Source organism: Stegostoma tigrinum, chromosome 5, assembly GCF_030684315.1.
Source record: "Stegostoma tigrinum isolate sSteTig4 chromosome 5, sSteTig4.hap1, whole genome shotgun sequence".
Lineage (NCBI taxonomy): Eukaryota > Metazoa > Chordata > Chondrichthyes > Orectolobiformes > Stegostomatidae > Stegostoma > Stegostoma tigrinum.
The window spans coordinates 98207381-98235256 of NC_081358.1; the positions used below are offsets into that span (position 1 = coordinate 98207381).

The 27876-nt window shown below is 39.7% G+C and overlaps 1 protein-coding gene across 1 annotated transcript in view; it reads left to right on the top strand.

Moving 5' to 3' along the window:
- Window positions 1-27728, top strand: part of LOC125451813 (eukaryotic translation initiation factor 2-alpha kinase-like) — a 28903-nt gene extending 1175 nt beyond the window's left edge. The window contains exons 2-10 of the mRNA XM_048529418.2: window positions 1153-1207; window positions 3872-4474; window positions 6229-6348; window positions 8479-8586; window positions 16785-16956; window positions 19618-19758; window positions 20480-20587; window positions 21509-21571; window positions 23728-27728. Coding sequence (XP_048385375.1) covers window positions 1191-1207; window positions 3872-4474; window positions 6229-6348; window positions 8479-8586; window positions 16785-16956; window positions 19618-19758; window positions 20480-20587; window positions 21509-21571; window positions 23728-23856 — 1461 coding nt within the window. The 5' untranslated portion in view covers window positions 1153-1190 and the 3' untranslated portion in view covers window positions 23857-27728. The remainder of the gene's footprint in view (window positions 1-1152; window positions 1208-3871; window positions 4475-6228; window positions 6349-8478; window positions 8587-16784; window positions 16957-19617; window positions 19759-20479; window positions 20588-21508; window positions 21572-23727) is intronic.
- Window positions 27729-27876: the final 148 nt, after the last annotated feature.

Genomic DNA, 27876 nt, shown 5'->3' on the forward strand with positions numbered 1-27876 from the left:
CTCCGCTCAGTTCGCAACAAACAACTGCACCTCCCAGTCGCAAACCATTTCCACTCCCCCTCCCATTCTTTAGATGACATGTCCATCATGGGCCTCCTGCAGTGCCACAATGATGCCACCCGAAGGTTGCAGGAACAGCAATTCATATTCCACTGCAGCCTAATGGTATCAATGTGGACTTCTCGAGCTTCAAAATCTCCCCTTCCCCCACCGCATCCCTAAACCAGCCCAGTTCGTCCCCTCCCCCCACTGCACCACACAACCAGCCCAGCTCTTCCCCTCCACCCACTGCATCCCAAAACCAGTCCAACATGTCTCTGCCTCCCTAACCTGTTCTTCCTCCCACCCATCCCTTCCTCCCACCCCAAGCCGCACATCCATCTACCTACTAACCTCATCCCACCTCCTTGACCTGTCCGTCTTCCCTGGACTGACCTATTCCCTCCCTACCTCCCCACCTATACCCTCTCCACCTATCGTCTTTTCTCTCCATCTTCGGTCCGCCTCCCCCTCTCTCCTTATTTATTCCAGAACCCGCACCCCATCCCCCTCTCTGATGAAGGGTCTAGGCCTGAAACGTCAGCTTTTGTGCTCCTGAGATGCTGCTTGGCCTGCTGTGTTCATCCAGCCTCACATTTTATTATCGTACATTCATATGTTGATTTGTGCATAAATCAAAACACAATACAGTCCAATATAAAATAGCTGTTCATAAGCATGGACAAATGTTGGGTCTCTAAATTTAATATTAATACTGGATCTAATTTTTAAGTACACCTGTAAGTCAGATGTCATAAGCCAGTAATCCAGTTCCCAGTCATCACTCAAATATTGAAGGAGGGCTGAAAGATTGTGGTCACCGCTTCTGCAATTCCCACGCTTACTTCATTCAACCAACAAGGATGCATTAAGTCCAAATCAAGTAAAGTTTCCACCCTGATACCTGTCAATTAGATCCAAATCTGCATCTCTTGGCTTATAACGTACTGGAGATATATAGGAGATCAACCAGAATACAGAAGGAGTGAAGGATTTTACTGAGAATAAGGAAGAACGATAAGACATACAACTGAATACATGCAAGTATTAGATCAAAGGAGTTCCTTATTCAGATAGTTGCAAGTTTGTTAAAGGAACTATTTTTCTCTTCAGGACTGGAATTCTGGCTAAAATAAAGCAATACCAAATCCATGGAATCTGCCCCACAGTAAGTACAGAAATGATGCATGTGCAATTTTGCCTCTTTTGTTTCAAGCAGACGCTGTAGCTTGTTGTGTAGACAATGTAGCTGTTTGTGCATTTCAATCCAATGTTAATGTTTTTTACCAAACTAATCTTAATTGATGAATAAAGCTTTGAACAAAACTGCATTCATGATTGAGCTATTTTGTCCAGATAGGTGATTGGTTACAATTGTGCTCCGCATCCTAGCCTCAGGAAATAAAACATCAACAAGAACTCAATTGGTATACCTCCTTAATGTAATAAAATATCCCAAGAAGATTGACATGAGCATATTTAAGTAATAAAAAAAGACCCTGGGCCACATAACAAGGTAGTAGCTCAGGGAGCAAAAACAGGTCAAGCTGGTATGTTTTAAACAACGTCTTAAACTAGGACAAGATGATAAAATGTGAGGCTGGATGAACACAGCAGGCTAAGCAGCATCTCAGGAGCACAAAAGCTGACGTTTCGGGCCTAGACCCTTCATCAGAGAGGGTCTAGGCCCGAAACGTCAGCTTTTGTGCTCCTGAGATGCTGCTTGGCCTGCTGTGTTCATCCAGCCTCACATTTTATCATCTTGGAATTCTCCAGCATCTGCAGTTCCCATTATCTTTTAAACTAGGACAGTAAGGTAGATGGAAAGGTGCTGGGATATGTTTCTCAGACAGAATTTTCACTCTTGCTGAATTGGCAGTGCATTTCTGGGGGTTTGGTGATGTCAAGAACTTGATTCAAACATGATTCTCAGGTTGCCTGAATAGTTAATCAACCTTCAATTTAAAGGTTGATCCATGAATATTATTACCTGGGCAAGGGAGCAGGATAAATTAATAATTCGGGGATATTTGAAAGGATTAGAACATTCAGAATCACATTTTTTCCAAGGAGAATTTTTTTTTTAATCACAAAACCTGTTAACCAATATTTTGCCTTTAGTCTCCTAGAAATTCTTATTCTTGTGAGACTATAGTTCAATCAATACTGAGAGGCCAGGTAAATGACTTTTCTGATATATATGGACTGACATCCTGTTTGGCCAAGGGATGCATCACAGGCAAGCCTAACTTTGTTCTTTCCTACTGTGACAGGAAATTGGATGAGCATAAGAGTTACATACTCTGGTAATAATCAGGTCAATGATCATATTGAGATGTTTCAAATGATTCGGTAATTTCTAGAGTAAATAAAAGATGGGTAGCTATCCACTATATTAAACACCGCTGTCTTCACTACTGGCACCATGTGGCTACAGTATATAGCATCTGCAGTGTCTACATCAGTTCAGCACCTCCAAATCCTACAAACTCCACTACCTAGGAGAACATCAACATATAGCTTATCATCTTTAATTTCACCTTGAAGTGAACTACCACCCTGCCTTGGACATATATCACCATCCTGGCATCATTGCAGGGTCCAAATTTAATAACTCCCCATCTAACACAACAAAGAAACTTCATCACAGAGTCTTTATTGGCTCAGAGGATACTACCACCTTCTCAACCAGAGGCGAGCAATTGCTGACTCTGCAAGAGGTGCTCATATCCTGAGAATAAATGTTTAAAAACTGACTCTTCCCTCTTAGTAGAGATATCAAGAATGGCCTTATGGAAAGTGGCCTTACTTTAGAAGTGTGGTTACTGGGAATCAAATGGCTCTGTTAGTAGTTCTCTTGCCTCTTAGCCAGAAGGCCCTGGATCCAACCTACTCCAGGCTTTGTCAACTGTGGATTATTAACATGGCTCATGGCAAATTGTGGAAAGTGAAAAGGCCTGGAAAGTGCTCCTGACACTCCACACCATTGACCAAGGGAGAAGAGTTTGGAGTGAGACTCAAAAGAAAACTAACCCAGGGAAAACATAGTTGCCCAAATGTTTCTTCAAATTTATAAAGCACCATGGTTACAGAAGTATCTTGATGAACTAAGATTGGGATTGATGAGGGGTTCAATAGATTAGGCAGTTTGTTCGTTTTGCCTGTTTTTCCCGACTGCACAAAGTCAGAATCAATGTTACCTCCAGTGATTGATATGTTTCATACTAAAATGAAAATAATGGAAAATGTGTGGAGTACACATCCCATGTTTCAATGTGAAGTTCATCATCTGATACTGAGCCAAATGGTTCTGCATTTAATACTTAGTTAACTTAGGTCAGCCAGATCAGTTTTAGGTACTAATTAGTCTCATCATCACTGATCCAAAAATGAAATAAATCAGACAGATTTCTCATTTCTGATCATAGCTTGCACTAATTTTTCTTGACTGTTGGTTAGTTGCAATTAATCTCCATGGCTGAATAATCCATTAGATGCCATTTTCTTGTTAAGCCCCAGATCACTGCGGTGAAAAAATGGTTTCGAATGGCTGAGTAAGTACATACAGGAGAAGAAAAAATGGAATTTGGAAATTGTAAAAACAAAAATTGCAAATAAAACATGTCTGGCAGCATCTGTGGAGGAAGAAATAGAGCTAACATTTCGGGTACAGTGACAGACCTGCTGACCTTTTCCAACAACTTTTCTTTTATTTCTGATTTACAGCATCTGTAGTTCTTTCAGTTTTTATTTAAGTGTAAATAAAACTTTTCTTTTCAAAGTGCATGTGTAGAATTCACAATCTCAAGAGTATTTACTTTTCTTACTTCAGGTGCACATCTAAGAAGTCCAGTCCTGTCAGGAATGAAGAAGCATCCGTATCAAACCTCTTTGAATTTTCTTGCAAAATTAGCAACAATAGCCCCAGAAATGAAGTAAATGAGGCAAGTGAAAAATTTCCAAACCTGGATGGATTCATTGCAAGCTCTGGCCACAGTGATTCCAGTCGTTCCAAATCATTGAGAACCGTCGCTAATTGTTGTGATTCTAGTGACCCTATGTTAGCCAGTAAACTGCAGGAAACCACAGACATCTGTCTCAGTAGTCCCAGAGAGGCTGGGTCAGATCAACCGAATATGACCTCTGGAGAGTCAAATACATCTGATAGTGTTCTATTTGTTGACTTTGAGAATGCAAGAAAAGAAAGTGACTTAAAATTGGACTTGGAAAGCTATGAGACTTCAAGTTCCAGTTGTGCTGACTTCTCCAGCGAGCCTAATATCAAAGACACTACTGAAAGCTCTGGAATTGGTTCAAGACATATTTCATGCCTCAAAGGCAATACATCTGCTGATAATTCACAGTTGGATAAAATTAGTGAAACCTGTGAACTCGACGATACTACTGAATGCAGTAAATTTAAAAGGCGTTCATTGTAAGAAAGTTTTGACTACTCATCAATCTTTTTGGGTACTTAGTTTGAATTTGTATCACTAGCTCTCCTATTACAGATGTAGGGTGGGATCAACTGCACATAGTAGACAGATCCCCAGATCAACCCTGGAGATTTCACAAGAGCTTCTACACCATTATCTATCTAACATGAAAAAGCTTATCACTGAATTCTCTCCCTGTCTTGAGTGTTCCCTGATCTCCTGCAATCAGGGAAAGAACAAACCTCTAAGTGGCTTAATGGTATGTCTTCATCCAATGGTTGCAGTTTGAGGAAGATGACTGTTAAATTGAAGCACAAAATTGCTCAATATCAGGGGGAGGGAAGTCATGGATGGATAGATGGGAATTGCATTGTAAAAGAATGACTGGTGCATTTGCAAAGATAATGGGTTGTGTAATGTGATGGAGCAGGATTGACAAGGCAAAGTGAGAGGAGGAATTGTACACATCTGGATGTCGGAAATTGTGAAGCTGTATTCTGCTTTCCAAACCTTTTTAGATTATTAGAGCAGCTTCCTGGAGTAAATCTAGGAATATGGCCCAGCGTTCTTGCTGCTGACCTTTTTGGACACATCAAAGCAGTGGCAGTGACAAATCTTTCCTCTCGATTTAAGGTGATTGGCAAAGAAACCCAACAATTAAATCTATTATCTATATGTAGGTGCACATATGCTTGGAGCCACAGGTACCTAAAATAGACAAAATATTTGTAAATATTTTTGAAGTTGTTTACTAAGAAGCAATAGTTTAAATATCGTGCACCTACTAAATAGACATGAAAAATATATCTATACAACCCATGATAGTTGAGAGTAAACTACTTATAACAAATGATGGATAAACAGTTGTCACAGACTGTGCCAGCTCAGAAGTCACATGATACCAAGTTATTGTTCACCTGATGAAAGAGCAATGCCCTGAAAGCTTGTGACTTCAAACAAACCTGTTGGACTATAGCCTGGTGTCATGTGACTTCTGACCTCCTCCACTGCAGCCCAACACTGGCACCTCCACATCACATATTATGCTGATCTCAGTTGCTTGTAATAACAGCATCCTACTCTCTAGTCAAAATGTTAGGGAACCCTTTCCTTGATCTTCCGTTTACAGAAGGAGGACTTCCCCCGATGAGTACAGTCTCTGTCTCTGATCACTTTTTAATGTGCATGCTTTGTTTCCAGGATCGGGTAGGTTACCTTATGTCAAACATTTGAATTAGAATATTTCTAACCAGTTAACACAGGACAGATACCCAAGCTGTCAGGAAAGTCATCTGCCCTCCCCCCCACCCCCCCACCACCCCCACCCCCTGTCCTTCACTCTTCTCAGCGACAGCTTTTTAGTTGACTCTTTGCTGATCGTTACTAAGTCTCTCAAAATACATGCATTGGTAGGGGGTACACAGGGCACCAGAAGACTCCCTAACATCAGTTCAGGAATGTTTTGATTGCAACACCGCAATGCAATCTTTCTGACATTTATTAGTACCTTATTTTTGCCCTTGACTGCTTAGAATTGTATATGTTCTCCTAGAGAAATAAAATCCATGTTGTGCCAGTTAATCCCATAAGAGTTCTACTCTATCATAAACTTTACTAGCTATTAAGGGTCCTTATTTCTTAAAGTGTTGCCTAAGTTGTACATCCTCGTTTTATTTCTATTCATTGTATATTTTGTATTTTTTTCTTTAGTTTATTTATTCACACCAGCAGTTTACTAAACTTGAATTTATAGTTACAGGAAATCCTTTGAAGAAGTACAGAGGATTGGACAGGGATCCTTCGGTTCAGTTTATGAAGTGAGACACAAAGTTGACAATCACAGATACGCTATCAAATGTGTGCAAATAACTCAGTAAGTATATTTATTCTGATTAGGTAAAATGGGAAGAGTTGTCATTTTGTGAGGTTTTGCTTTCTCTGGACGTGGTGTGACCATTCATTGCGAAGCCAATATACAGCTATGAGCGTCATAAGAATACAGCATGGAAACAGACCCTGCAGTCCAACTTGTCGATGCCAATCAGAAATCCTAAATTAATCCAGTCTCATTTGCCAGCATTTTGCCCATATCCATTTAAACCCTCCCTATTCATGTACCCATCCAGGTGCCTTTTAAATGTTGTAATTTTACCAGCCTCCACCACTTCTTCTGGTAGCTCATTCCATACACACATCAGCCTCTGCATGAAAAAATTGACCCTCAGGTCCCTTTTAAATCTTTTCCCTCTTGCCTTGAGCATATGTTCTCTAATTTTGGACTCTTATACCTTGGGGAAATACCAGGCTATTCACCGCACCCATGCCTCTAATGATTTTATAAACTTCCAAAAGGTCACCCCTCAGCCTCCGATACTCCAGGGAAGATAGCCCAAGCCTATTAAGTCTCTCCCTATGACCCAACCCTGGCAATGCCCTTGTAAATCTTTTCTGAACTCTTTCAAGTTTCACGACATTTTTCCTATAGCAGGGAGACCATAACAAGGAATGAGGACAGATTTTTAGTATTATAAATGATGTAGGAAGAGTTGGACACTTGTCAGTAAGCGTTACAAATAAAACTAGGACTCATGTCATCTGACTCAATATTATCAAAATTACTAATCCAACCACTGCTAAAAAAAATTACAAATGCAGCCACCTCAAATAGAAAGATCTATTTGAAACTAGCCTACTGTCTGCCCTCACGAAATTTGCAAAAATCAAAATCTAAGAACTTCTTAAGTAACAGAACTGTCAAGCATCTTTGCTACATGGGCTTCAGTGATTCAAGACAAATATTCATGAATCCCTTCTATTGGGTAACTGCATGGGAAGGAGCAATAGATGCTCAACTTGCCAGCAATTCCCACATTCCAAGTACATTTCAGCAAAAATTATTACGTCTGAAGAATGCCTTCACATTTCCACTTTTACTCAGCATCACTAGGCATCATTGTTGTGCCTCAGGTTCTAGCAGCTTTACTTCTGAACTATGCACTCATTAGCAGTGAGAAATTAATGCTAATTGGGAAAAGCTGGATTTAACCCAATGTCACCAGGAGATTTGAAGGCAGGTTGGGGATTTTGAGGTGGGGCATCTAAAATTACCTGGGCGGCCTCCTGGTGCCTACCTGCCTTCTCTTGCTGGCGTTGTATTTCTACCAGTGACAGAGATGACTTTGGATGGCGTATCCACCATTTGGACAATTCATGCCCTCAAAAGGGGAAAGGCCTCATCCTGTCACAAACAGAATCTCACTGGCAGTCGGACAGGCTGAGTTGGTTACACTGCACAGGCTGGTGGCAGGTGCACATCCCTCCTTAAAGGGTCCCCAGCTGGGTACAATCTCCCGAGGTTCCCCTCCCACCGTGGCCCCTCTCAAACATCGGGTCCACCCACTCACTAACCCCTCACCAACTCCCAAACATCTAGGCAAAGTCACGTTCCAGCGCTGAATGTCTCCTCAAGCCTCGCTAGTCTCTGGATTTGAGCCTTCTGTGATGGGACTTTGTCTTGAGAGATCCTGCCTCCCTTCTTCTCACAACCTATTGGATGTTAAATGGTTATGAGGCTGTGCTGAGTGGGTTTGCCTCTGGATTTTTTTTTGGCAGAGGATCATGAATGTGACCCCCATGGTGCTCTGAGAAATCTAACCTCAAGATTTGAATGCAAAAAAAATCAAAATTAATATTCTGTTGCAATACAGGGGTGTGCTGCACTGTCACAGATGCTTTTTTTCAAATGACAGGTTAAACTAAGTCCTCATCTGGATGCTCAGGTGGCTATGAAAGATCCCATGGCACTTGTTTGAAGAAGTGCAGGAAGTGTTTATTTCTGCTGTAATGGGGTATTTACTGAGAACAAATGGGCTACTGTAGTTCTGACATTACAGCACGTCCAAAGTACTTCATTCGTCATTGAATAGTGAGGATGTGATTTATGCCAGGTATAGAATTGTTAAGCCAACTTATCTTTACCTCAATCCTTCGTGTTATGTTTTAGAGATGATGATGCAAGAAAAACAGTTAAAGAAGCCCAAACACTTGCAAAATTCTGTCACCAAAACATCATCCGTTACTACAGTTCCTGGATCGACAAATCTTCATTACAGTAGGTTGAATTCAACAAACATTTATTAATTTGTTTTACTCAAGTGTCAAAGTGATCATAAGAAAAGGTTTGATTGAGTAATACACCTTTCCATCTGTGGAACTATGTTAATTATCCTTGTGCAGAACCTGCAACAAAAATGCCAATTCAAGTTATGTGATTGCTTTGCTGATAATCGATACTCTATCAGTCAGAGTAACAAAGAACTTAAGTGGTCATCTGGGTAAGGTGGGGGAGGCAAAAGACTATCAATTAAAAGTATCTGTCTAGTTCAAATTTTAATGGGATAGTGTTGTTACACCTTGGTTACACTGTTGATAGTTAATTATTACGAAGTGACTATAGCCAGAGGGCATTGAAAGCAAGACTCAACTCTACAATTGAAACTTTGGCATCCTTAAGCCACAGGGTTTTGTTCCCTTTCTCTTTTTTGGTTATTTGTGACTATTTGTCTAGGAGTTTCAACAGCGAGTCAGGAACTTGTTTATTAATGGGGTCTTCAACCCTAATTTTCTTTGAAGATGATGAAGAGCTACCTTCTTGATTACAACTAGCTTATGAGAAGATTTCAGAGAACAGTTCAAAACACTGTTTTGAGTCTAATAGTCACATTTAAGCCAGGCTGGGTAAAGACAGCAAATTTCCTCTTGCGGAAGACATGAACAAAAAACAGATGGATTTTTACAACAATCCATTCGTTCCATGGTCACCATTGCTGACACTAGCTGTCTTTTCAGAGATTCGTTAATTAAATAAATCTAAGGTCCCCCACTGCTGTGTTGAGTTTAGAATGCCTGTCTGTAGATCATGAATTCAGCCCTCTGGATAATCACCAGTAATGTCTCTACTGTAGGAGCAAACTACTGTGGATGCTAGAATCTATACTCAAAACAGGCGATCGCTTCAGCTGAAAAGTCACCTAGACTTCAAACATTAACTTGCTGTTTCTCCATGGATGCTGTCTGATCCGTTGTGATATCTAGCATTTGTTATTTTCAACTTCTCTATTGTGTCACCTTAGCTCTGATCACGACTTAGCAATTCTGATAAGTTGTGAACCTGAAACATGATACTTATGTGAACTCCTAAGTTGCTGCCTGACCTGCGGTGCCAGCCTCTGAAAAATGATAAGGAAAAGGGACACAGAGGGATTTGTTTCATTCCACACCCAGGGACATGGATGCCAATTGTAACATAGGTTTTGTACCCAGGGCATTCAGGGTTTTTCTGGCTTTCATTGCAGTTTTGAAAGCATCTTTGCAGCTTTGTTGTCATTTTCCTGGATATTAAACTTAACTATAAAATAGTTATATCGAGCCTCTCAGATTCAGCCAATAGTTTTTTTCTCGCTTTCTGTATTTGGCAGGCAAGATACAGTCTTTAGTTTGTGTAATTGAGAGGTTTCACTACTGGCCCCGTTCACACAAGACTTGATATATTAGGCCTTGCAATCTCAGAAGGTGAAGGACATTCCAAACTGCTTTCTGGTATTGTAATAAAATCTTGCAGAAGTGGGATACTTGCACCTACAACAGCAATATTATTCATGTTGTCCATTTCAGAGTTCTGAAATAGTTCAAAGCTGTTGAACACTGTTAGAAAAATTCAGTTTAATAAAAAAAATCATTGTTCTACCCTTATTTTTGCTCCAAACTGCCGACTATCCTTAGTGTATGTTTCCAGAGATATGCCAGACTCTAATTTCTTTTTAACCATGTCAAATGACATGAGGTTTCAATCTTGCATTTGATGTCAGCAGCTAAATTCTTTGGTTGCTGCCATTGTGTGTACTGTTGGGAAAGTGAAATATCAGAGGTTTTTCTGGCAGCTCCCCCAGATAACATTTTATTTTATTTGTTCATGACTTGTGAGTATCTTGTGATGCATTTTGGAAGGTCGAATTTGAAAGCTGAGTACAGGATTAAGGATAGGATTCTTGGCAGCGTGGAGGAACAGAGGGATCTTGGTGTGCAGATACATAGATCCCTTAAAATGCCCACCCAAGTGGACAGGGTTGTTAAGAAAGCATATGGTGTTTTGGCTTTCATTAACAGGGGGATTGAGTTTAAGAGTCGTGAGATCTTGTTGCAGCTCTATAAAACTTTGGTTAGACCGCACTTGGAATACTGCGTCCAGTTCTGGGCGCCCTATTATAGGAAAGATGTGGATGCTTTGGAGAGGGTTCAGAGGAGGTTTACCAGGATGCTGCCTGGACTGGAGGGCTTATCTTATGAAGAGAGGTTGACTGAGCTCGGTCTCTTTTCATTGGAGAAAAGGAGGAGGAGAGGGGACCTAATTGAGGTATACAAGATAATGAGAGGCATAGATAGAGTTGATAGCCAGAGACTATTTCCCAGGGCAGAAATGGCTAACACGAGGGGTCATAGTTTTAAGCTGGTTGGTGGAAAGTATAGAGGGGATGTCAGAGGCAGGTTCTTTACGCAGAGAGATGTGAGAGCATGGAATGCGTTGCCAGCAGCAGTTGTGGAAGCAAGGTCATTGGGGTCATTTAAGAGACTGCTGGACATGTATATGGTCACAGAAATTTGAGGGCGCATATATGAGGATCAATGGTCGGCACAACATTGTGGGCTGAAGGGCCTGTTCTGTGCTGTACTGTTCTATGTTCTATGTTCTATGTTCTAATTCATTCAAAAGACGACACTGTCATAATGCTGCTTTCCCACACGTTTGCCAGTTTCCTGGTGTCCCCAAAGCTATAAACGATATGTATCGATCATTGACACTCTTTTATCCCTCATTTATATGCCTCTGTGCTTCAATTACATCACTGGATTTCATATGCATGTTGATGTTACCTCAGTCCAGCTCACCACCAACTGTCTTGACTCCTCCACTGTTGTTTCTGACATTATTTTCTCACCAAGGCCACATGTATCTGCTTCTGTAACATTGCCAACTTTGCCCTGCCTCAATGGTCAGCTGAACTGAAACACTTATTCATTCTTTCATTTCTCTAGACACCAACAACTTATACTGGATCTCAGTCAAGCAATTTAAAATTATCGTCTTTTCTGATAGCTACCTCTGACATTTTTTCAGTTCCAAAACATCTCCAGTGCATCCCTGATTTTATTCACTCTATCACCAGTAGTTACATTTTCAGTTGCTTAGGCTATAAGCCTTGGAATATCCTTCAATCTTCCATACCTTGCTTTCCTTCTTCAAGGCACACCACAAAACCCAATTGTGTTTACCATGCTTTTGGTAATCTGACCTATCTCCTGATATGGTTTCACAATACATTATTGTTAACTCCTTCTTAACACACATGTGCACACCAAGAAAACAAAAGGTTATATGGCACTGGATGGTTGGTAACTCACCTGGCTTCAGATGGAACTCAGTTCTCCTCCCGTATTTGGCCTTAATGTGGTTTAAAGAAGTAGACAGATGACTTATTATTCTTTTAAAGATAGCTACTGCTAGATTGAGCTACTTTTTAAAATCTCAGTCTGTGATACAAGAAGCAACAATGAAAATAGCAACTACAGTTCAAAGCCTCTGAATTGTATGAGAAAGTGAAACCCTCACAATTATTGTTTCCTCAGCATCACATTTGCTTGGTCGGATCTGCAGACTAAGTAGGTGCCTAAACACACAAAGGGTCAACTTGCCTGTCAAAGGAACCACACTCTCCGTATCCAAAATGGATTCCAGGTGTATGGTTTATGTCATTAGCTAATACCTAGACAAATTTCTTTCATAATCATTTGGGCAATGGGACAAGGTGTCGAGATTGGTTGGCTCGCCGAGCTGGTTTGTTTTTCCACAGATATTTCTTTACCTTGCTGGGTAACATTATTAGTGCAGCCTCCGATGAATTGTCAGTGTGTTTTCCCACCTGGTTTTTAAACTCTGGAGTGCATTGAGCTGGATTGCCTCACTTCCGGTTTTCCTTCGTAGTGTTTGTGGGTTCAAGTTCTATGTTTTATTAATGCCTTTCTTCGTGGAGTGCCAGGCTTCCAGAAATTCCCGTGCCTATTTCTGCTTAGCTTGTCCCAGGATCTTGGTGTTGTCCCAGTCGAAGTGGTGGTTCTCCTTGTCCATGAGGATTGAGATGAGTGAGTACTGGTCATGTCTTTTTGTAGCCCGTTGGTGTTCATGTACTCTTGTTGTTAGTTTCCTTCCTGTTTGTCTGATGTAATGTTTCTCACAGTCTCTGTAGGGGGTCTTATAGATGACATTGATCCTGCCCATGGTGAGGAGTGGGTCTTTAGTTCAGGTGAGCAGTTCTCGTAAGGTTGATGTGGGCTTGTGTGCCACTCTGATGCCCAGCGGTCAGAGCAGTCTAGTGGTTAGTTCCGACATGTTCCTGATGTGGGGAAGTGTGATGAGTGTGTCAGGGTTTGTAGTACTTTCTTGATGTTGTTCGTATAGGCATTTTCTGACCCAGTTTTTTTGTATATCCAATATCCTTGAAAAGCTGGGAGAGGTATTCTTCTTCCTCTTGGAGCAGTTCTGTGTTGCTGCAGTGTGTTGTGGCCAGTTTAAATAGTGTTTGCACGCAGCTTCATTTGTGTGTGTTGGGATGATTACTGTTGAAGTTCAGCAGCTGGTCCGCGCGTGTGGCTTTTCAGTGTACTCAGTGAGCCAACCAACCTCAACACCCACAACACAAGCTACAAATCTACTCCAATACCTTAATGGGACAAGGTGCCACACAAAAGGCAGCTGCATGATATAAAGGGGTGCAGTGTTACAGGCATTGTATTGGCATGGATAGAAGATTGGTTAACTAACAGGAAGCAAACAGTGCAGATAAATGAGTGCATTTATCACTCTGGTTGGTTGGCAAACAGTGACTAGAAGTGTACCTCAGGGATTAGTGTTGGGCCCACAACCATTTATAATTTATATAGATGATTTGGAGTTGGGGACCATGTGCAGTGTGTCAAAGTTTGTGGATGACAGCAAGATGAGTGGTAGTGCAAAGAGTGCAGTGGGCTCTGAAAGTTTGCAGAGGGATATAGTTAGTTTAAGAGAGTGGGTGAAGTCTGGCAGATGGAATTCACTGTTGATAAATGTGAGGCCGTCTATTTTGGTAGGAATAACAGCAAAGGGACTACTACTTGAATGGTAAAGAATTGTTGCATGCTGGTGTGCAAAGGAATCTGGGTGTCCTCGTGCATGAATCATACAAGGTTGGTTTGTAGGTATAACAGGTAATTAAGAAGGCAAATGAAATTTTTTCTGTTATTGCTAGAGGGATTGAATTTAAAAGGAAGACAGTTATGTTACAGTTGTATAACTGGAGTACTGCATGCAGTTTTGGTCTCTGTACTCGAGAAACGATGTACTGGCACTGGAGGGAGCGTTGTGCAGATTCATGAGGTTGATTTCAGCATTAAGAGGGTTGGCTTATAAGGAGGGTCAGTGGACTGGGAATATTTTCATTGGAATTTAGAAGAATTAGGAGGATCTTATGGAAACATATAAAATTATGAAGGGAATAGATATGATAGTAGCTGGGAGGTTGTTTCCACTGTTGGATAAAACTAGAACAAAAGGACATAGCCTCAAAATTAGGGGACCAGATATAGGACTGCATCGAGGAGGAACTTCTTCACCCAAAGTGTTGTGAATCTGTGCAATTCCCTGTCCAGTGAAGCAGTTGAGGCTTCCTCATTGAATGTTTTTAAAGCTAAGATAGGTAATTTTTTGAATAGTAAAGGAATTAAGAGTTATGGTGAGAGGGTGGGTAAATGGAACTGCTCCAGGTCCTAATGTTCTTAAGACTTTGAATATTTTTTGATAGTTTCCTAGTTGAGTGCATTAGTGGCTGTCCATATGAAAACCTAAAGAACTGTGGACACTGCAAATCAGGAAGAAAAACAAAAATTGCTGGCAAAGCTCATCAGGCCTGGTAACATCTATGGTAACTTACCTGAAATGCTAATTCTGATTTCTCTCCACAGATGCTGCCAGACCTGTTCAGATTTTCTAGAAGCTTCTGTTTTTGTTTCTAATTGTCTGGATGCTTTGTTACACAGAATGAACACTCACTATTCATAATCCTCAAAGGCGATTGTATCTGGTGAGGTTTTGCAGATCCGTGATCTTAATAGCTTTGGGATGGAGAATATATAGTGGTGCAAATGTGCAGCCATCTTTGACTGATTTCAAGTAACTGGATTGTGGCTTTGGTCTTTCTAAGAATTCAAATAATGATTCTCACCCTGTAATTTCAATAAGTAATTTTTCATAAAGCAAGGTATCACAACAGCCCTGGGAAAGCCCTGGGGAAAATTGATACACAGAGAGATCTGGATGTTCAGGCCCATTGTACCGTGAGGTGGCAATGCAGGTCAATAGGGTGGTCAAGGCGGCATATGGCATGCTTTCATTCATTGGACAGGTATTGAGTACAAGAGTTGGCAGGTCATGTTACAGTTGTATAGGACTTTGGTTCGACCACATTTGGAGTACTGTGTACAGTTCTGGTCACCACATTACCAAAAGGATGTGGATGCTTTGGAGAGGGTGCAGAGGAGGCTCACCAGGATGTTGCCTGCTATGGAGGGCGCCAGCTATGAAGAGAGGTTGAGTAGATTAGGGTTATTTACATTAAGAAAGACGGAGGTTGAGGGGGGAACCTGATTGAGGTCTACAAAATCATGAGAGGTATAGACAGGGTGGATAGCAAGAAGTTTTTTCCCAGAGTGGAGGATTCAATTACTAGGGGCCATGATTTCAAGGCGAGAGGGGAAAAGCTTAAGGGAGATATGCATGGAAAGTTCTTTACCCAGAGCGTGGTGGGTGCCAGGAACATGTTGCCAGTGGGGGTGGTAGAGACAGGCACATTAATGTCATTTAAGATGCATCTAGACAGATACATGAATGCGCAGGGAGCAGAAAGGTGCAGATCCTTGGAAATTAGACAACAGGTTTAGATAGAGGATCTGGATCAGCGCAGACTTGGAGGGCCGAAGGGCCTGTGCTATAATTTTCTTTGTTATTTGTTCTTAACATATATATATATATATATATATATATATAATTCTCAAACCTTTCACAAACCGGCACCTATAGGATCAGGAGTGTGTCGGTTCATCAAATATTCCAGATAAATCAAGAGTTATGCACAACCACAGTAAACTCTGACCATGCGAAGCTTCATGACATCAACATCCCTCAACAAAACTATGTTAAAACATCAACACACCTCGTAAAATCAATGTGAAAATTCACAGTAACTGATAGAAATGCAATGCAGGGGGTATACATATCACTGTTATACCCTATTTACAGCATAAATACTCAGACATCAGGATAGATGGTGGTACTTGAGGTATATAATTTGTGCTGGTTTATTGGGAGCGGCAATTGAAAAGATACTAGCTGAAACAATGTTTGCTGTGTATTGATAAAAGTTGTAGAATTCTCAGCAACTTCAATTAACAATGTGTGATAGATCAGTTGAAGCTCTCAGGATGGGGATCGATTGATTTGTTAGCTAGGGCAATGAAGAGACAGGATTAAAAGAGCAAAGGTACAATGAGTGATGATCTAAGAGAATGGTGGAATGGGCTCAACTGAGTGACACACTCCTTTTCCTTTATTCGTATAATTCACAAGTTCTTCTGCCTTAGCAGTTACGATAAGTTGAGATGTTTGACAGGTTTTTGAATATTGTATTAAAGAAAAGCTCAGCAAAATAATATAAACGGCTCTTGAGTCACAGTGGTACTGTGTCCCATGAGGCCTGAATTCAAGCCCTGCCCCTTTGTCCTGTAACCACAAATTTTCTACACTAAATTAGTAAAGAGTTGACTAGAAGAATATAAACAGCCTTTAGTGAAGATTCTTGTGGCACACTGGCAGTGTCCTTAGCTCAGAAGCAGGAGGTCTAGGTTGAGGTCGGTTATTGAGAAAATATCTGTCCATGGATCCTGGATAATTCACCTCCAACACTACAAGAAATGAAGGCAATTTGAATTCATATTCAAATTTTTTGGGAGATAATTATCATTTTATCAAGAATAGAAAATGACTTAATGGGCAGAATAAGCAGAATGGGCACTCTCTCAGTTGCGTGCTTTCTATTTGAGGACAGTGTTGGAAGATGAGATGAATTGGGCAGATACTTCAAAGAATAGCACGTAGTGGATGAATGAATTTCTTCTGTTTTCTTTCACATGTTATGATTAAAACTGGCATTGCATTGTTCTCATTAGGCGGACTAAATATCTCTGTATTCAAATGGAATTGTGCAAGAAGACACTAAAGAACTGGTTACAATATGTTGGCAGAGGTGAACTGGATAAGAATCGACATCAAATAATTCATCAGATCAGTGCTGGCTTGGTTTATATTCACAACCAAAATTACATCCACCGCGATTTGAAGGTAGGAATTTCCCTGCATACAAGCATATGAATTCAGCTTCAATAGGATCATGGTTGATTTGATTACTTCATATATTTTGCAAAGTATAAATATTCTTCATACATTTTTTGCAAAACCCTTAAATACTTTCATATACTGCCAACCTACAGTAGCCTTCGATCCCTTGCTTGAATTTCAAAGGAGCTCTTTTGATCTAATTACAGTCTAGACCCAATAAAATTTGAATACGTAAGTCTAGTCATGTGACCTCTGGGAGGAGCCATTTTGTGAATCTTGTCTGCTGTCTGTTGAACGTCATTATAACTTTCCAGAACAGGATACAGTATTCCATTTGGGGCTGAACCAGTGTTTTACACAAATTTAGTATAATCACCCTCAATAAAGCCGCAGTACTGTTTGATTTATCAATCATTCTCTCAGCATAACCAATCACCTCCAATGTGACTTAGACAGCTGTACCTCCATGTTCCACTCTCCTAAATTCCCCCTTAGAGCTATATCCTTTTCTTGTGTGATCTTTCCATGTTCTTCCGATCAAAATTGTACAATTCCCATGCCATCAACTTATCTATATCTTTTACAGTTCTGCTGTATCTTCTGTAAGTTTTGTATCATCTGCAAATTTTGAAATTGTGCCCCGTACACATCGGTCAAGATTACAAATATATATCAGACAAAACAACAATCCCAACAAAGACCCTGGCGATCTACACCACAAACCATCGTCTAGTCTGAAGACATTAGCCACTCATCTCTAGTTCTTAATTCTGCACTCATGTACTACTGATCCTTTATTCCATGGGATATAAAATTTGTCACAGGTTTATTCTGTAGTACTGTACCAAATGTCTTTTGGAAATCCATGTACTGCACATCAATCACAATACCCTCATCAAACATCTCTGTTTCCTCTTCAGAAATCTCCAGCATGTTGATTAAACATGATTTGCTCTTAACAAATCCACACTAGCTCTCCTTGAATAACCCACTTTTCCCCAAGTCACCACTAATTTTGTTCTGAATTATTTATCATTTCATGAAGCTTCTCTGACCTAAGTTAAACTGGCTTGCAGTTGCTGAGCTTTCCATTGTGTATATTTTTGAACAAGGCTCTAATGAGTTTTTTTCTTTCAATGAAGTGACAATATGTTAAAGTCACACAATGAGAAAGCCATTTTGTTGATTGTTATCTAATCAGTTAAAAGGTATTTTGCAAACAGACTTCCACTAAAAAGCATCAAACTCACTCCACGCCATCAACCACCCAAGCTAATTAAGAGCATTACTCTGTAAATATAGAAAGCACAACTTGTTCCCAACTACAGCTTTATCTGAGAAACAGCCTCCTAGAAAACTGACTTCAAGAAACCTCACAGCCTGCTGAGAATCTTATGATTTACAATATTCTTCTTAAAAACATAAAATATTGAAACCTTTTAAGAAATCATAGGATTACCATAAAAGTAATGGGGGATAATTGCGAACTGTAACAATGTAATGCCTTCATCCACATCTTACTTTTGTGTGCATAAGATGAGTGTGTGAAACATTGTGTCATTTTTAGATTAGTGAGTGACAATAAATAGCCTTTTCCTATTTTTAAATTCACAAAACCTTGTTGTTGGAAAAACTTAATTGGATCCCACGTGACAACGTTAAGAAATTACAAATACCTATCAAGAGACGTATAAGTAAATAACTTGCAGATGATCTCATGGAATTTCAAAGTGGTTCTTCCAACTTATGTTGCAACTATGTCAGGAATCTGTGAGTAATGACAAAAACTGCTTGTCATATGTCTACAAGGTTTCTGCTGAGTTGATTATATGAAATAAAAGAACTCACATTAAAAAAAATTGAGCCCAGATCTCATTTTCCCATGAATCCATGAACTAGGTTAATGGTCCATTTTATATTTTGCCTAAATCAAGCTTGGATAAAATTACTACCATGACTCTACACCTCATAAACACTAATATTACAATAACAATGCAACCTTGCCCTATTAAAACTTCAAGCAGGAAGTTTGTGACCTCTTATCTTCATATTTTAATCCTATCTTTACAATGTAACGTTCTAATCGAATCAAGGATTTGGACTGAAAGTCCTTGCCCTTAAAGAATGTATGAAATCATCATTATGCATTTTTCCATATTCTTGCGGAGCTTCTGATTCATATCAAAATTACCAAATGACCTTTCTTTATGCAGCTCTTAGAGTGTATTTGTGGCCTCTTCAGTCATTAGAGGAAGAACACAGCTATGGTCCTGTTTAATTCAAATATGCATTTAGCAGTGATAATGGGAACTGCAGATGCTGGAGAATCCAAGACAATAAAATGTGAGGCTGGATGAACACAGCAGGCCAAGCAGCATCTCAGGAGCACTTAGAGCAGCCAGTTGCTAGTCAGAGAGCCTTTGTTTGCAATTATATCCCAGAAATGTCACCTGCAGCAGTTCACAGTAACTTCTAATTATCCGTATGACTGTAACACAGATCAAATTGCTTTTGATAATGCCTGATGTGGTGTCCCTGATGTGATGTTTTTGACCTGATCTCTTTTCTCTGATGTTCTTGACTTGCAATTTCTGCTTTAATGCACATGATCTGATATTGCTGTTCTCACGATACTAATTTGATATTTCTGTTTATTCCTAAAAGCCTGCCAATATTTTTTTTGCATTGGACAATAATATCAAAATTGGAGATTTTGGGCTTGTTACATCCTGGAAGAGAGAAGGACTTGAACAGTTTTCTCGGTCCCCGGAAGTTGGAACTCGTCTGTACATGGCACCAGAACAGGTTTGACGACATAGAGATTCAAGTTGTTAATAGAATGTCTCTCCAATACTTTTAAAATTTGATTTCTAGTTGTCTGCAGTGCTTACAGCATACTTCAGAGTTTCCAAATTACTCCCTACTCAGAATTCCAGAATGAAGTTTACACTTAGGACGTTATTCCTCTGTTCTATCCCGTTCTTAGTGCATGCATGGCACAGACTGGAACAACTGAATGGATAATACTCCATTATTGATCATTTCCATGTCAATGTCACTTTTCATCATTTTTCTGATGACTGAGCACAGACCGATGTGCCGGTAATAAATCAAATCGGATTGTCCTATTTTGTCGGACAAATCCAAGTAATTTTCAGTGTTGTTGTGGAAATTTTGATATCGTAACTGAAGTGGAAAGACTGTTATATGAAAGGAGCAGAAGCCTTCAGTATAATTGTGAGGATATGATTAGGACTCAAATTCGTTTCTGTACTAGGTGCCTTTGGGAAAGCATGTTGATGTTTCTCTTCTTCTCGTCACAAAAAACCTACAAAGTACTTAAAGCTAATTTGAACATTATTGACATTGAGCCTTGTATTTCTTGTGCATTAAAATGATGCAACTTTAAGAAATTGAATGAATGTGATATTGGAGAATTTCCACTGAATCTTCTTCTTATATCCAATGTTTCATTAAATGTGTTGCAGTTCTAATGTGTGGTTTTTTAAAAAACATTTGATTGTAGATGTCTGAAATATACAACCACAAAGTGGATATCTATTCCTTGGGTCTTATACTATTTGAACTTATGTCTCCTATCTTGCAATTTGGAACAAATCATGAGAAGCAGAAGGTAAGTTTTCATCAATAACATGAACTGTATAAGAGAGAAAAAAATTTAGCAATCTTATTCAAATGCACATTCTTTACAGTCGATGATTTGTGTTAACACACTGTTTAGAGATCACAACATTACCAAACCGAGTCTACACACAGCTGCATAAACATCAGTACAATTTCTAGCAGGAGCTGCAAGATATGCTGGTTCAGATTGGGTCTCGGAGTGATGTCAAGGTTTGATTAGATTAGATTAGATTCCCTACAGTGTGGAAACAGGCCCTTTGGCCCAACAAGTCCACACCGCCCCTTGGAGCATCCCACCCAGACCCAACCCCATCCCCCTATAACCCACACAGCCCTGAACACTACGGGCAATTTAGCATGGCCGATCCACCTAGCCTGCACATCTTTTGGACTGTGGAGGGAAACCGGAGCACCCGGAGGAAACCCACGCAGACACGGGGAGAATGTGCAAGGGCTTAGACAATTTGGATCAGAACTCAGCGCTATTGAGAACTGAGGGTCATGTCAAGTGACAATTGATACAAATTGGTTAACAGCTCGGTATTGAGTATAGTTTGGTACAAGCCCAGTCGGGATGAAGATTGATACAAATTGCATCTCGGTTCAGCATTAGCTGTGGGTCCCGTAATTGGCGAAGGTCAGTACAGATTTGGTCTGGGTGCAGTATCAGATGAATGGAATGTAGATTGGGTTTGGATGTTCTTGTCAGTTAAGAATTGATGCAGGCTGAGTGAGGGTGCAGTTCTGGTTGCAGAATAGACTTGTTTCAAAGTGATTTTTTTAAGTGTTTTAAATGCAAAAACTGTGATTAAAATTAAGTCATAGAAAAATTGTGGACTTGTTTCCCTTGAGAATCATAACAAATGTTTAATTCACAGTCTACCAAGGCTAAATACTTTCTTTCCAACAGATATGGACTGAAGCGAAAGATTGTAGTTTTCCCACAGAATTTATAAAGGCATTTCCAAAAGAGGTAAGATTATTGAAATGAGATTTGGAATTTGTTGAATTAAAACCTGTCTTTTATGCGGTTACTATTGATGCTTCTACTTATGCTTTAGTAATGGTTCATGGTTTGGAAATGGTTGGGGCTATCCAGATGTTAGTGGTCAGTTCAGGCCTTGAACACCAAAGTCAAAAGAAGCTTCACTCATAAAATCATAGAATCCCTGCTAATCTTAATACGTTAGTGAATAAATGTACGACCGAGGGGTACACAAAGATAAGTTGCTTCCCTTGCATTTGTCATACTGGATTGGAGATCATACAAGAAAAAAGGGTACTTTTTTCATTTTGAATACAAGCAAGTTCTAATGCAATTCATTGTTTAAGCAGTACTCTAAATAACAAACGAGTAACATGATATTACCCTACTCCTCCACCAAGTGGAAATATTGGTCTAGGCAGTCTTTTCTGCTGAGTGACTTCATTACTTGTTACTCCACAGAGTGCCTCCTTTGTGCAGCATTTCAACTTAGAAACGTGACCAGTTTGTAATATCAAATGCATAAGACCTTCAGATTTTAGCGAGCTCCTCTCAGACTCCAGATGGCTGTTATTCAACATAATCATTTACTTAATTATGTATTGTCATTTTTACACATTTAAGAACGTAATAGACACATGATGAGACCATTCAGCCCTTCAAGCTTGCTTCACCATGCAATAAAATTCAATAAGATCAATGATCTTCTATGTCAATTCCAATGTCTCACTGTTCCAAACCCATAGATCCCCTTACTATCTAAAAACCTAACAATTACTGTCTTGTTAAGGATTGAAAATCCACAATTCACTAACGTAGAAAATTACAAAGACCCACAATCTTTGAGCAGAGGAATCTCTTCTCAGTCTTAATTGGCCATGTTATATATTATAGTTCTAACCATGATGATTGAAGTATAACGCTACCAACAATCCCCCTAATTATGTTGTTATCTAGTTAGCAGTGCTAGAACACTGAAAACCTTGTTAAGTATAAATGAGAACAGGAACTTGCCTAAACAACATGGCATGGTTTATTACATGATAGCAATAGATGTTAATTAGACTGAGTAAATTTACAAAGAGTATCAGGAGCCAGAGATTGCATGTCTGTCTCCATTGGGACCTCGTGTTAGCCTGCACTTCTCCACTCAAAGACTGTGTGACATTTTCTAATTAGGTTTTAACAACATAATTTCAGAACCGTTACCTTGTATAACAAGCCACCTACTGATGTTGAGGTTGTGATCCCTACTTCTAACCCTCCAGACAACATCCTCCAGGCATCGACACTGTCAAGTCCCTTAAAAAATCTCTCGGTTACAGTGAAAACACCTCTTAATCTTTTAAATTCTACTAAACATAAGTCTATTTTCCCCAAACTCCCTTCGTGGGGCAATTCCTTCATCTTATGAATCACTCAAGCGAACTTATATTCCACTATCTTCAAGGCAAGTATGTCTTTTGTCATAGGTATAGAAGGTCAAAACCGTACTTCAGATTTAGCATCACCGAAGCATTATCTAATCCAATGATTCCTCCTTATTCTGAAGGCCATGACCCCATTTTCTTTGCTAATTTCTTTCTGTGTTGCATGTAAATTTTACATGGCACAGAGAATGTCAGAGAATCTCAGCAGGTCTGGCTTCATCTGTGAAGAGAGAAACGGTTAACATTTTGAGTTTGATATGACTTCTTCAGAACTGAAAAAAGGCTGGAAAAATGTTGTTAATATTGTTAACAGAAGCAGAGGGGGTTTTGAAGGGAACAGATGGTGTAGAAGCTCAATGCAAAAGACAAATGGATTGTTAATGATAGTGAAAGAGAAAAAGAGATGTGAGAGATATATAAATTAGAGTTTCTGTGATTCGTACAAAGCCACACAGATCCTTTTCAATATAAACATTTCTGATTCTTTCGCTATTCATACCCTGCACTCTCATTCAGCTTACATTTAACAATGCTGACTTACATTGTACCAGATGAATTGCCAGAAAAAGCCTCCCAGCTGGTCTCAGCTCTTCAAGGTAACAAAATTGCCTAGGATTAGCTCTTGGTAATTATCAAGAGAAGGGACATTCTTTCTCAAACATTGTGCTGTTCCTTGTTGTTTAATGTGTATGTTTTCTTTTTATTATCTTGCAGACGGAACTGTTAAAAACCATGTTGAATAAAGACTCAACCAAAAGGCCTGATGCCCTTGAAGTTCAGATCTCCGTTCAGAATCTCTCACCCACAGTGTGTCCTGCAGGAAATGGAGTGACTTCTTGTTAAAGGCAAAATTACTTCTACAGTTTAGCTTCAAACTGTAAAACACTGTGTATTTGTGCAAGAAACTATTTAAAATCTTAAGACCATCCAATACTTCTGTATTCACAGCCAAAGTTAATGTGCTTGCTTCCAGCTTATCCACGCTTCTTGAATGTTATAGGACAGCATGATTTCTGAAAAGGGTTTTCTTCTTTCAGGTCAATTCCCAATGCTCTTCTGATAGCACTTTTCAAAGCTCATGACCTCTGTCGTCTGTTGTGACACAACGTTGAGAGGTGTGGTTATGTTTCTAATGAGAAGTATGTAAGGTGTCATTTTTAAGGGTAGACAAATTCCTGATCTCTGCGCCACTACAATAATGATAACAATTGGGTATTGACCACACTTAGTGATTGACCAGGAATTTTGTCAGGCATATCTGCTCACCAGCCAAGTGCACATCTGGAACTTCTCATTCCCATAAGATTCCTGCCCTCTCGTAGGTGAAGATTGGTTCTGATCCATTCCAAATTCTTGAAAAGGATGTAGCTTGTTCTAACTGAATACTTCTTAAAAACATCTAATAGTTACTTGCCACATCAGGTTCTGTGATAGCAAATATTTTCAGTGGGATCTTCAATTTATTCAGCACACCATGATAACCTGATTCCAGCCAGATGGCCAAGTATAAAATAGGTGCAATTCTTTTTCTTGACAATAAATTTTTTACATAACATGTATGTTTCTAGATTGGAAAGTTTGATTTAGTCACTTTATATTATCGTGATTAAGGAGTCGATCTGTTACTGTTACCATTTTATATCACATATCCATCTATCCCTTGTTACTATTATTATATAATTAACTTTTATCTATTTAAGACTCTCACATTTTATCTCACATAAAGTTGGGATCATCCCAAAGCTCAGTTGCTGATGACTTAGCTCACATGCAGTTCATCTGTCACCATGTGCTTGATGAGCCTCATTGGGACCCTTTCTATTCTGGGGTCTCCTTCATCCTCAAAAGCCTTGGAGATATTTGTGCTCATTTAATTCTGGATCCTGGAGCTGCTTGATATTTGGGCTCCACTGCTGATGGTCATACTTTAGGTTGTCTAGTCCTGAGTTCAGGAGTTCAGTCCCCATTTCTCTGAGACTCTTGATCTGACTTTCCTCCTTTAAAACCACTTTAAAATCTCTTTACTCATCTGACATTGTCTCTTTGTGTCTCCTTGTGTGACTTGATACCATATTTTGTTTTATAATGCTCCTGTAAAGGGTACCTTTATGATGTTAAAGGTGCAACTGTTTGTTGCTATTTCCAATACTATCGCTTTAATGTACAATTATTCACAAATTAGTAAAGTTGCCTCAATTGCAAAAAGATGATCAGAAAATGTAACAATAACAATCATTATGCAAAAAATAGGATTTCCTAGCCTTAAGTTTCCAGGATTTTATTGTATTCACTCATGGGAATGGGAGCTTGAAACCAAAGAGTAGGAGCACAAAAATGGCATGAGAAAAACCCAGACTTTCAGTAACCAACCGTTACTGGGTCATTCCCTTAATTGCAAACTAATACAAAAGAGATAAACACCTCAGAAGTGGTTTCATTGATACCCAAACGTATGTATCAGAAGCAGCTGAGTCACATTGCTACACAGGTGAGGTGATGCCTTGGAAAATTACAGAAACATAGAACAGCACAGCACAGGAACAAGTGCATCAATGTGAATGTTTAGTTTTACAATCAGTCAAAAATGTGTTGTTCTTATACATTGTCAAAGAAAACCTTCCAGCTTTATTGGGAAGAACGTGGTTGGAGAAAATCATACCTGACTACAGTAAGTCACTTGTCAGATTCTGAGACTGATCAATCACAAATACTAAAGAAACACGCCATTATTTTTAATGGGATTTGGTTAGCATGGAAAAGATCTCTGTCAAGTTGAAAATCAAGGATGAGAATGAAGCCAAATTTTGAAAGGCTGCGTAAGTGCCTTGTGTAATCATTCAAAGCTCAAGCCAGAGTCAGAGAGACTGGTCATGGTGGGAGTCTTTGAATCTGTAAGTGTGAGTGATTGGGCTGTGTCCATTGTACCAGTGAAGAAAGGTAACCCAGTACACTCCTACAATGAAACCAGGTACCGCAGCCACATCACCTTCCTCAGCACCTGCCTACAGAACCAGATCATCCCCAATGAACTACAGTCCTGCCTACAAACCTCATTCCGCCCCCTTGACCTGTCCATCCTCCCCGGACTGACCTATCCCCTCCCTACTGGCCCACCTATACTCTCCTCTCCATCTATCTTCTCCTCTATCCATCTTGGGTCCACCTGCCCTTCCCTCCCTATTTATTTCAGAACCTTCTCCCCATCACCTTTTTCTGATGAAGGGTCTAGGCCTGAAACATCAGCTTTTGTGGTCCTAAGATGCTGCTTGGCCTGCTGTGTTCATCCAGCTCCACACTTTGTTATCTTAAGATCACTTTTAATCTGGCACTGTGTGCTGACCGGTATAATTGGCCTATAGTTAATGGCCTATTTGTTGAACTAACTGCAGCTCAGCTTTTCAGTAAAATTAATCATAGTGAAACCTATCTCTAGTTGAATATAGGGGATTGTAACACATAAGATGTTCAAATACAATATTTAATACAATTCAATACAATTTGGGATTCCATTTGGAATCACATTTGCACCTGTATTATTCTAACATGCCATGGCTCAAATTTTAAGTGAGTCGGAAGAATTCCCATGTGACCTAGATGATATTTTAATCATTTAGTTCTTTATGATGATGTAGTATAGAGAATACTTTTTGGCAGATCGACTTTTGGCAAGCAGAACAAATGAGCCAGAGCCAACATTAGTTGGAGATCCACAACTGTGCCAATTAGAGTCCTGGGTATACCTGAGAACAGAACAGTAACTGGAACATCTAAGGGAGACAGTACCTCAGGATACCTCAACACATTATATGAATCTCTGAACACTCATTGGGAGGTGATGGTCTGTTCATATTAGTGCGAGACTATCAATCCCAAAACTCAGCTAATGTTCTGGTGACCCGGGTTAGAATCCAACCATGGCAAATGATGCAATTTGAATTTAATGATAAAAGAAATCCGCAATAATTGGTGATTGTGAAACCTTTGCTGATTGTCAGGAAAAGCCATCTGGTTCACTAATGTCTTTCAGGGAGGCAAATCAGCCATACTCATCTGGTCTGGTTTACATGTGACTCCAAACCCACTGTAATGTGGTTGATTCTCAACTGCCCTCTGAAATGACCTCGCAAGCCATTCAGTTCAAGGGCAGCTGGTGATGGGTAATAAATGCTGGCCAGCCCGCAACACCCACGTCCCATGAGTGAATTTTTAAAAACGCAGTCGTTTTAGGACAAAACAATGACAGTTAATGTTCCTAGTACTAAAACACCAGAGGTTAAAAGCAGTAAGGAACATAAGCAAATGCCTGATGAATGCTTCAAGTCACACTGGAATCATCAGCCCCTGGAATGTCTTATGCACATAAATGTTGTATATGTGATTGTAAATATTAAGAATGTTTTTGTTGCAGGATCCTTTGATAAAAAGAAGAAGGGTGAGAGTATGTTGGACTGTAACTTAAAGAGTCTGATCACATGATATCATGATGACATCTTTTTGGAGAGAAATAACTCAGTCTAACTTGCTGCCTTGAAGTGTGAACATCTCCAATGTAAAGCTCTCGACGTCACGCTGCAGCTTCTTACTCCTTGAATGTAAAAGGGGCAAGCCCAATAAAGAGACGTGTAAGGATAGAATTAACTACTATTGGAAAAGGAAGTTTATTGTATACAGGGAGACAATGGCAGTCAAATCTTCGAAGAAAACATTAAAACAATGTCTACTATACAAAACAAAACTGAACCAAACAATTTATTCTGATGTATGGCTACATGAGGGTGCTATTCACGCTTTCATTCTTAGTTACTATTTTCCAGAGTGTTTAAAATCAATACACCTGATGAAAGGTCTAGGTCTGAAACGTCG